At 34.9% G+C, this 11471-nt stretch overlaps 2 protein-coding genes across 2 annotated transcripts; one reads left to right on the top strand and one right to left on the bottom strand.

Moving 5' to 3' along the window:
• Positions 1-539: 539 nt before the first annotated feature.
• Positions 540-1727, top strand: LOC131804663 (breast cancer metastasis-suppressor 1-like protein). Its single transcript, XM_059127723.1, has 3 exons — positions 540-915; positions 978-1222; positions 1292-1727. The coding sequence occupies exons 1-3, from the start codon at positions 726-728 to the stop codon at positions 1577-1579; spliced, it is 723 nt and encodes a 240-aa protein (XP_058983706.1). The 5' UTR covers positions 540-725; the 3' UTR covers positions 1580-1727.
• LOC131804664 (large ribosomal subunit protein mL49-like) lies at positions 1699-2416 on the bottom strand. The gene is made up of 2 exons (XM_059127724.1): positions 2289-2416; positions 1699-2230 (listed from the first exon to the last, which is right to left on the bottom strand). The coding sequence occupies exons 1-2, from the start codon at positions 2337-2339 to the stop codon at positions 1754-1756; spliced, it is 528 nt and encodes a 175-aa protein (XP_058983707.1). The 5' UTR covers positions 2340-2416; the 3' UTR covers positions 1699-1753.
• Between the last annotated feature and the right edge of the window lie 9055 nt (positions 2417-11471).

The following is an 11471-nucleotide window of genomic DNA, read 5'->3' as shown; positions in this document are numbered from 1 at the left end:
TTCCTTTAGTCGAATACACACTATTGGACAATAAGTGATAATATGAACTCAAATATTAGTCCTATGAATATTAATTATACCCTACACCTCATTGTGGTAAGGGTATTATGTCTTTTTGCATTTATTTTCTATTCCTTTGGCCACCTTTTGTAACTTATGAATTTTGATGGAGTGGCAGCCATATGGTTTGCAAAAAAGTCATTGTGTTTTTGCTTGTTCCTTAAAAATAAGAAAAGTATTAACAGCGATTTATAAAATGTGCCAACGAAATATTAAAAACTATTTTTTTAAAGAATGGTGTTAAGGCAAAGAGATACAATTGTTTGTTCATGATAACAAGGCGGCCGTCGAACCATTTTTTTTATCAAATTAGTATATTATTTTTGTTATTTTTATTGTTATTATTATATTTCAATTTGTATTTTAAATAAAGTTAAAGTCGTCGACTGTAGCCGTCTATTGCTTTAGCCGCCGCCGATTATCTTTCGGCTGCAGTCGACTTTTACCCGCCACCGACTTTGTGGGCTTAAGCACCGCCGCCGAGAATTTCACCTCGGCTTCGCTCTCTGCCCTAGAGCTAAAATAAAATAAATATGTATATAGCGTTTGTTTATTAAATAAAAGTCGAAAATATCTACATTACAAATAGAAATATAATTTGTTTTGCATTGGTCTGCGGAGTGTTCGTATTACTTTCCCCAGGGTACAAAAAATAAGCAAGTAAAATGCCTGTGAAAAATGGTGGCGGCGAGTCTGACGGTGACGTCTCAGGTGGTGCGGAGTCAGAGCATTCCAATTCCAGCCAAGGTCACGAATCCAGCGATGAGGAAGCAAATGAAATTGACTCCGACGATTCATCCGAAATGGATGTTAATGAAATAGAAAGGAGGCGATCGGAATGTCTAGAAATCTTGGGTAGGTACCTCTTACAGACATACTGGGCAAACAGATAAAATAAAGGTTTTACTCTCTTTCAGATCACTTGGAAAAGCAATTTAATCAGTTGCGCGAGCAATACTATACCGAACGTATTAACCAAATTGAACGCCAATCAGCTGAGGTGCGTAACGGGCGTTCAGAAGAGTACTTACAACCTCTAAAGGAACTAGACAAAGTCTATAAGAATCGTATAGAAGTGGCAGAAATATTGAGGCGATATCGTTTAGAAAATATAGAACATAAATTTCTCAGCGAAGAGCAAGCAGCTTTACAAAACTTTGAGGTAATCGAAAAGTGCACTGAGAAAGTTACAAATACCCTCCAAGACCAATCCTTTTTGTTTTCTTATTAGAGTGAAAAACAGTTGGCTTTAGATCAAATTTACGATGACTTAATGGAGAAAATAAGACGTCTCGAAGAGGACAGACACAATGTGGATATCTCCTGGGATGACTGGGGTAATGACAAACGCCACAGCAAGGTTCGAGGGCCTGCCCGAAAGAAAGCTGTTACCGTCACAGGACCCTTCATTGTGTATATGCTACACGAAGAAGATATTTTAGAAGACTGGACTACTATAAGGAAAGCTCTAAAGCGCTCGACATTGCCAGGGCCCGTGTCAGCGGCCTCCGCGACATGACCCTAAACTCTTCATAGTATATAGACATTTACATATTTCCTGCTTCCTATATGCTTCGCCCAGAAGGGAACTTTATTTGGTTTCTAGTTGTAGTTTTTAAGTTTCAACAAATAAATCAATTTTCTAATTTTGCGGAAAATTTAAGAAATCAACAGGATTTTATTTTTTAAACAATTAATAGCCCTTCGATTTCAGATACTCTCTTACAACATCGACATAATCACCGTGTATGCGAATTTGTCCACTCATTTCGTTGACACGGGTGGCACACAGTTTACCATTACGTTCCTTTTCCACAATGGTTTTTAGTTCCTTTTCCAATTGCCAGACATTTCCTTGCACGTGTTTAACTACTGTCACTCTGCGCTGTCCCCTGAAGGTAGTTTCCAAATAAACTGGCACCATATGATTACGTGATCGCGCCACATAGTATTCCAATTTGTCCACATCCTTTAAGCCCACCGACTGTGGTTTCCAACCTGATGGATATTCCGATTTTTGGGCCACTTTAGGTATAACTGGCTTGGGCAGCAGGCGCTCTACATATTTCCATTCTGGAGGATTGCTCAATATTTCAACTTCTGGATATTCCTCCAAAGCCTGCACTTTATCCGATGAATTGTAACTCGAAAAACGTGTGGATACTGAAACCTGCAAATGGGTTGAAAACTGAATAAATGCATTTGGAAAAAATGTAACAGCAGCATACCTTCAACGATTTGTTCACTACTTCTTTCAGTACTCTCTGCATCAGGGCCATTTTGCATAGTTTAAATAATTTTATAAAGCTATTGAAATATTTTCCTATTTTCCTTAAGTGATTACAAAAGAATTCTAAACACAGCCGGCGAACAGCTGTTTACATACGCCAATGCTGTTAACCTAAATAAATGCGGCGCTTATGTTATGGGAACGTCCAGTCTTGACACAGCGTACATTAAGTGTGTCTGTTTATTTCAATTTGGTAATAATTGTTACCAAATGTTAATGGATGATGAGTGTTTAACATGGTAATATTTAGAAGGTAAAGTCATGCAATTATATGTTTACAATTGTTTTCAAATTGGACAACATCTTGGCATACAAAATAAGAAATTGTTAAATTGTCAATGTTGAAAATATTCAACTTTGAAATGTTGTAAGCCCCACGTTTTTGGGTAAATCTCATATAAATATTGGTCTGTTCCAGAACTGCAAGAATGAAAAACATTTGCATTAATCACATATCATAAAGAGAAAATCTGTTGTCGTAGTAAAAACTTTTAGATTTTAGCAGTTTTGTAACAGACCACTAGTAAAAACATTAACATTTTATGGATACATTTAGATATACTCCTACAATCTTTAAATTGTTTTTCAAAACCTGCAGTAACTGAACATGTTAAAATTAATACAATAAGGAGGTAGAACAGCTTCGTAAAACTATAGAAATGCCGCCCTGAGGCTATGCCCGCTTCCTCATTTTTCCCTCATTATACCCTACACCACAAGGTGGTCAGGGTATTATGTCTTTGTGCATTTGTTTGTAACAGGCAGAAGGAAACGAGATAGACCCATAGTTCCTTTTGATGATCTGCATAGAATCACATTCTGAATCGATTTATGCATGTCCGTCCGTCCGTCTGTCCGTCTGTCCATGTATTTTTGTAAACAAAGTACAGGTCGCATTTATTGCCCGATCCAGTTGAAATTTTGCACAGATCTTTTGTTTGACCCAAGGACGAACCCTATTGAAATTGGAGATAATCGGTCAAAATTTAGATATAGCTCCCATACATATCTTCATCCGATTTGCTTTTTATTGTGCACCAAACGTGTAATATCAGCCCGAATTGTATGGAATTTTGCACATACACCCAAATTAGGCCTGAAAATATGTATGCCAAATTTGATCGAAATCGGTTCAGATATAGCTATAGCTCCCATATATATTGTTAATCCGATTTGTTATTTTTGTCCACCGCCGCCGTAATATGCACTATGCAACAACAATATTTGGGGAAATATATCAAATACAGCTCAGAAATACATTTGCTAAATTTTATCGAGATCGGTTCAGATTTGGATATAGCTCCCATATATAACTTCGTCCGATTTACCTTTTATTGTGCACCAAACGTCTAATATATGTTCAAATGGGATGGAATTTGGCACTTACGAACGAATTGAGTCTAGAAGCTAGTATGCCAAATTTGGTGAAGATCGGTTCAGATATAGCTATAGCTTTCATATATATTATTCATCCGATTTGTTATATTTGTTACCCTCAACCGTAATATGCACTCCGTAACAACGATATTCAGGGAAATATATCAAATACAGCTCAGAAATATCTTTGCCAAATTTTATAGAGATCGGTTCAGATTTGGATATAGCTCCCATATATATCTTTATCCGATTTCAAATTAATTGTGCACCAAATGGGCAATACAATTTCGAATTTAAAAGATACAAATGCTTCGGCATATTTAGTCCTTTGAACTTTAAATTATAATTCTAATCATAGAGTGTATGATTAAATTCTCCCATAAAAACTTTAAATTGTTATGTGGAGCTCTACTTAATTAGCAAAGTGGTGTAGGGTATCATAAAGTCGGCCCGCCCGACTTTAAGACTTTCTTTACTGGTTTTTACAATGAGTTAATTATCGCGAAAAATGAATGAAATGCCTCTCTCAAAAATATGATTCAAATTGTTCAATCTTTCAATTTCATGGCTAAACTTGTTGTTGTTGTTGTAGCAGCTCAAACATCTGTGTTCGTTCGGTTTCAATTTTCTGACTCAGTTCAATCAGGTTCTGCCTCTAAGTCCAGTCTCAAAAAGGATGCAACCTGTATGGGTTGTGTCCATAACGAGACTGGAGTTAGGTGAGTAGGCTTGGCTGGGCAGCGAAATAAGTGCAGCGTGTCATGTGGGCCTGTGCCACATGCTGGGCAGATGTTCTGCACGTCGCCGTTGATCCGGGTCCAGTAGGAATTTAGGCGGCTGCACCTTCCGGATCGTAATTGAGCCAAGACTACTCGGGTTTGTAGGGGCAGCTCTCGTTCTTCAGCTGCGACGGGAGGGGGATGGTCTCCCAGCACAGTATTCACTCTATATCCTTCAATGGCTTCTGAGACCGCATTAGAGTGAATACTATTCAGTCCCGCTTGATAGGCCTGTTGATCTAGAGACTCTCTCTTATACCTCTGTACCTCTCTCTCTAGATCATGAAGGTCTTTCCTAACGTGCCTGGGGGGAGGTTGCCTATCCACAAGATGGTGATTTGGATGTCTTTGTCTATAACACCCAAGCAGGTATTGCATTGACAGCATTTTGTAATGCTCTCGCACCGGTAAGATCTTCGCCTCCTCATGTAGGTGATCGACAGGTGTCATGAGAAGGCACCCTGTTGCGGTTCTAAGGGCGGCATTCTGGCAGGACTGAAAATTTTTCCACTGCGTAGCACTGACGTTGGCGGACCATACTGGAGCCGCTTGTTAATAGCTTTAATGCGCGAGCCGCAATCTACGTGTCTTCCAATCTTTGGTTTTGAAAATATTTTGTTTATATTTTTCAAAACAATAAATGCATACACAAAATTGGCAGAAGTCGGGCACAATTAGAAATTTGTAATCAGCTGGTAGCTCTACCTTAACTTTTTATTGTACCATGATCCATACCTGCACTTTCCTAACCTAACCTTGTTAAATTTCATGGAATAAATAAAAAACAGGCTCTCATTTCTTATTTCTGTGCATATATATCTATAAAAGAGGAAAATGTTTGTATGTTTGTAATTTATGGACTCGAAAACTGCTGAACAGATTTTCCTGAAAATTTCTAACTATACTACAACATCGCCTGAAAATAAAGGCTATATAAATTTTTGAAATTCCACTTGGAAGTTGAGATAAAAAAAATTAGAAAATTTAGATTTTTAATGCACATATCTATTGATTGATTACGTAACGGAATTTGGAAAAAAATTTAAAAAATAATGAGATTTGGATATAGCTCCTATGTATATTTCGACCGATTTCGTTTATTTGATGCACCAAACATGATATTAATGAAATTTGGAATGAGTGACGGGATTTGATTAGAAAATTAATTTGCCAACTTATATTGAAATCGGTTCAGATTTGAATATAGCTTATTGCCGGCCGATTTTACATATTTGATGAACCCAACGCGATATGTATGTCCGATTCCAATGAAGACCAATAATAAATTTTAAGATTTGGATATAGCTCCCACAATAATCTCAACCGATTTCACATATTTGATGCACCAAACATGTACATGATGTACCTCCAATTTCAATGAAATATGGAAATTCAATAAAAGTGACGGAATTTGGTGAAAAAGTACATTTTGTCAAATTATATGGAAATCGGTTTAGATTGGGATATGATTTTATTAAAAAGCATTGACCCACAACGCCTTTGCAGTGGTATTAGGCTAACAGTAAACAACTACACAAAAATTTAATTGCAGTTTCCTGTAGTTTCCGTATATAAAAACAAAAGATGTAGCCATGGTAGAAAAATTCAGGTAACAGCAAGTGTTGTTGTACAACAATCGTAACAACAACCACATACAAATTTGTTTTTGTACGGAATACAAGTGTCAGAGTTATGAGTCCAAAAATGTAAACAAAATAATTAATTTTCAATAAATTATTTTAATTTCAAATATATACATTTTTGGAATTTGGATTATTTAATTGAAAATGTAGACGAATAGTTCTTAAAATATTTAATTTTAATGCTTTCACATCATACCCCTGAATGTATAGTTGTTAGCTGTTGGTCCTAATCTCTCAAAACTTCAAGCAATCGCTAGAAAATCGTGGAAAAGGCAACATCCCTTTCAAGATGAAACCAAACAGTATACATACATAAAGTATTCTACATTTTGCAATTTTAGGAAACATGAAATATACGAATATATTATCTAACGTGGTTTTTGCGTTAAGGAACAGCGACCTGAACCGTTTCCAAAGGTGATGGCGTTTTGTCAAGTACAACGGCGATTTTTTCTATTATTATGCAAAAAATATGTTCACATTGCCCTGCAGTGAAATTTTATATCAAACAAGTAAAGAAGCTGTAAGTTCCGGCCTGGGCCGAACTTTCAATACCCTTCACCATTTGGCACAAATTTGGCAATTTCAAAAAAAAAAAAATAAATAAAATAAAATAAATAAATAAATAAAATCCGTTAAAAATTCTGTTCTGTTAAAATCTTAAAAATTCCGAATGCCCATACGACGACGTGGGCCTGCATAGGCAACTTTTGTCATAAGTTATTACAATATTTAAATGCGAAACATGAAGAAAAATCTGTTTATTAATGTAGCCAAAATCATCTAAATACCGAATATAGGGGGTACCGTTATATGGGGGCTATACGAAGACGTGGACCTGCACAGACAATTTTCTGGCATGGGATCAAGTATCCATTACGAACTTCACATGCGAAATTTGAAACAATCCCGGTAAATAATGTAGCTAAAATCATCAAAATACCGAATATCGGGGGGTACGGTATAAGGGGGTCTATACGAAGACATGGACCTACATGGCTCATTTTCTGTTTTATGCTGCAGTATCTATTACGAACTTCAAATACCAAATTTGAAACGATTCCGGTAAATAATGTCGCTAAAATCATCCAAATACCGAATATCGGGTGATACCGTTATATGGGGGCTATATGAAGACGTGGACTTACATGGCTCATTATTTAACTTAGGATGTAGTATCCATTACGAACTTCAAATACCAAATTTGAAACGACTCCGGTAAATAATGTCGCTAAAATCATCAAAATACCGAATATCGGGGGGGGGGGTACCGTTATATGGGGGCTATACGAAGACGTGGACCTGCACAGATAATTTTCTGTCTTAGGCTGTAGTATCCATTACGAACTTCAAATGCCAAATTCGAAACAATTCCGGTGAATAATGTCGCTAAAATCATCAAAATACCGAATATCGGGAAGTACCGTTATATGGGGGCTATATGATAACATGCACCTACATTGCCCATTTACGATGACGTTTTGTGATTTAATTCCATTTCTTCTTGGTACAATGCAAAGGTAAGGTAGAGCTACCACCTGATTACAATTTTTTTCTAAGTGGGCCCGACTTGTGCCAATCTTGTGTATGTATTTATTGTTCTGAAAAATGAAAACAAAATATTTTCAAAACCAATGATTGGAAGACACGTACATTGCGGCTGTATTTCTGTAGTTTTACAAAGCTGTTCTACCTCCTTATTGTACCATGAGAATTTCTATAAAAAAATGCTACAAGTTGTTCTGTACAAATAAACAAAACAACTGCATGCATTGATTAAGAAAAATAAACGAATATGGTGAAAACTGAATGAATGGTCAAAATTTTTTTCAAAATAGCTCTGTATATATGTGATTTTCAAGCTCTATATATATATTTACTAGCTGGCCCGGTCCGCGTTGCCGGCCCGTAGTTTTTGTTTATTATGCATATTTGTCAAAACACAATTATTCTCAGATATGACTGATATAAGTGTTCGCGTACTGGTCGATTAAAAGTGTTTTAAATATTTAAACCGTGGGCTTCAAAGGTGTGGATGTGCTATACAAACCTATTAAAAAGTATATATCAATCTTATCCCCATGTAAGGGATCAAATTAATTTTTAGTATAGTAAAAATCGTAGCAAAATTTTGCAGTCAAATGAGCAATAATTTGGAATTTGCTGTATTTTGTACACCTCATAATTGAGAGCTGAATGAATTAAGAATAGCCAAAGTTAATTACTTTTTTAAAGCCATTAGCATCACAGATTGTCCATTAAAGATCTTATAAGTCCCCCTAACCATGTCGGTCTGTTTGTCCGCCAAAAGGAGGACTTGAGGGGGTACTATTATATGGAAAAAATTCTAAAATTTGTTCAAATTTTTGTGTAAGATTTTCACCCCCCAAATACACATTTTTAGCCAAATCCTTTGAAATATGGTAAAACCAGGAGGTACCTTTATATGGGCACTACTCCGAGACATCGACCTACATTGAAAACATTCTTCTACCCCTTATTATCCAATATGACAAATAGAGACAAAATCAAAAATATAGCAAACTGAAAAAAATTTCGCGTGATTAAAAATGAGTAAAAATAGTTTTATACACCATATTTTTCATCGTAGTATAATTCAATGACGATTCAACAAATATTCGGCCCCGTGCTATTTTCATATACTTGTAATTTGTTCATGTTTCCACAATCTATTTCATATAGATGTATATCAAAAAACTACGTTTCCAACCAATATTCTCTTGGGAGTTACAAATTCAATAGAATACAAAATTTTCTTTTCTGACCACACATTATATGTGAAAGTGGACTTGAGGATACTCCAATGTGAGGACTTTACTTAAATAAATTCCCATGTGGCAATTATCTGTATGATAGTTCCCTAACCCCTTAGAGACAAAGATGCCAAATAAGGGCCAAACAATGAAAAAAGTGCCCCAGACCTCAAAAATAGCTCAAATCATATGATGGTTATATAAATATGAAACCGGGATGTACCCTTATCGTGCGATATCATGATCTGCAAAAGTGATTTAAGGTATCTTGAATGTTTGTGAAGAATTTCTGGAAGGATAGAAATCCTTTTCTTACTAAAAGTCTCATTCGCTCTACTCCTTTATATTTGGTATTTTACTGCTGTACTCCCAAAGAATTTTACATTTTGAGCTCTCATTGGACGGATTATTGTCACATGAAAGAATTAGGTTCACGCTTTAAAATGAGCTCCATTAGGTTTTTTCTGTCATTTTTGTTTGTTTAAATGTGTTCGCATCTTCCATCTAAACCACGATGTCGGCCCTGTAGTTGAAAGGTAGATGTCAGTTAACATCGTATTTCGCATTATTTTTTTTTGGTGAAAAATTGTATATGGGTAAAAATTATTCTTTATTTTGTTCACAAAAAATCCCCTGAATTCAATATGATAATACAAATTGGAAAAAAAAAATGGCAAAAGAAGAATAACAAATTGAAAAAATCGTCAACTTGTTCGCTGATGTATTACAGCAAATGTTTAAAGACCCTTACCATTATTTTAAAAATCGATTCCACTGAAAATTTCTTGGATTTTTTCCCGATTTGAGAATTTTTGCAATGAGATCTCTTTTTCGTGATTTTTAGCGATTTTGAAAAAGTAATTATCTTTTAATTAATAATTATCTTTATTTTGGTGTGACCGCGTTAAATTATATCGATATCATCTATTCCGTTTCGCCACCACATAATTCGGTACTACACTTCCATGTAACCCGCCATCAATTTAAGATCTCAAGAAACCAAGTCAATTAAATAAATTGATATTAATATTCGAATTCAAAAAAAAAAAAAATATATATATATATAAAAAACACTACAAATGTACATTAGAAAAAAGTAAGTCAAAATGGAAAAAAATCATGCAAAATAAAACATTACTATTGTACATTTGAAAAGTCAGAATGAAAATGTTAATATATCGCATTTTTACGCGATTTTTTTGGATATTATCCTTTTCGGAGAGGAGACAACTCCGAATTTGTGTGAATCGTTAAAATCAGTCCAGCGGTTCTTAAGTTATAAGCGTAGTAACTAACACAACTTACATTTATATATATAGATTATACCCTTCACCAAAGTATGTAGGGTGTATTAAGTTTGTCATTCCATTTGTAACACCTCGAAATATACATTTTAGACCCCACAAAGTACACCTAATGCCATGTTTACGTTAGAACTTGTTGTAGGGTTAACCTACTTTGAGAGGATTTATTTGAAAAGTAAAAGATATGACAATAAAGTAATGGATATGACAATTTAAATCCAAATCCAGTGGGTTAATCCTCATATATATAAACGTACTGTAAGTCTGTTTTTACACGGTCTTTTCGTACACGGTTTTGATATAACACGGTTTGAATTGAATATTTTTGTCAAATTTAATTTTTGCGAAGTATGTTCATATCACGAAAAAGTATTTATGAAAGAAAAAAAGTCTGAAACCATCGATAGTTCTATTTTATTTTATTTTTTACCTTAAAAATTGAATAACCTATTCTTTTCGTTCACAACATAGTTTTTTAGTTCCTGTACTTGCCATACATTTACTTTTTAGATTAGAGTGCATAATTTTTTATCATTATTTACTATGCTTTTGAAAATAAGCATTATATATTTGATTTAACAAAATAAACATGAATTCTTGTTCTTAAAAATACTTGTTTTTCACTAATTTTAATAGGTTTTAGAGATTAGGAACAAATCACCCATTTTGGTATAAGATCAATGTCATTTTTTACACGGTTTTTTTTTACACGGCTTCTTCTGGAACCAATCTACCGTGTAAAAACAGACTTAGGTGTATGTATTTTCTTGATCAGCATAAAATTCTATGTCGATTTAGCGATGTCCGTCCGTCTGTACGTCTGTTGTAATCACGCTACAGTCTAAACGAATTAAGATAGGAAGCTAAAATTTTGCACAGTTCTCTCTTTTGTCTTCCGTCTGCGGAAATCACTCTTGCTTCCGAACGAAATTAAGTAAATGAAGTTGGTTGATAAAATTTTACTCAAATGTGTATTATGTCTGCAGGACTTCTGAAAATGAGTAATGTAGGTCCACGTTTTGGTATAGCCTTCATATTACGGTACGTCCCGATATTTTCTTTTTTGATGATTTTAGCGACATTATTCACCGGAATTGTTTCAAATTTGGTATTTGAAGTTCGAAATGGTCCACGTGTAGGTCCACGTCTTCGTATAGCTCCCATATGAAAGTACCTTCCAATATTCGGTATTTTGATGACTTTAGCGACATTATTCACCGGAATTGTTTCGAATTTGGTATTTT

Source organism: Musca domestica, unplaced genomic scaffold (genome assembly GCF_030504385.1).
Source record: "Musca domestica strain aabys unplaced genomic scaffold, Musca_domestica.polishedcontigs.V.1.1 47, whole genome shotgun sequence".
NCBI lineage: Eukaryota > Metazoa > Arthropoda > Insecta > Diptera > Muscidae > Musca > Musca domestica.
This window is presented reverse-complemented; position numbering and strand designations above follow the sequence as displayed.

What these genes read in the sequence shown, in the direction of transcription:
- LOC131804663 (XM_059127723.1), top strand. Translation starts at nt 726, where the DNA reads ATGCCTGTGAAAAATGGTGGCGGCGAGTCTGACGGTGACGTCTCAGGT. An exon ending in GGAATGTCTAGAAATCTTGG is followed by an intron (nt 916 to 977) that starts GTAGGTACCTCT and finishes ACTCTCTTTCAG; the next exon opens with ATCACTTGGAAAAGCAATTT. An exon ending in CAGCTTTACAAAACTTTGAG is followed by an intron (nt 1,223 to 1,291) that starts GTAATCGAAAAG and finishes TTTTCTTATTAG; the next exon opens with AGTGAAAAACAGTTGGCTTT.
- LOC131804664 (XM_059127724.1), bottom strand. Translation starts at nt 2,339, where the DNA reads ATGGCCCTGATGCAGAGAGTACTGAAAGAAGTAGTGAACAAATCGTTG. An exon ending in TAGTGAACAAATCGTTGAAG is followed by an intron (nt 2,231 to 2,288) that starts GTATGCTGCTGT and finishes ACCCATTTGCAG; the next exon opens with GTTTCAGTATCCACACGTTT.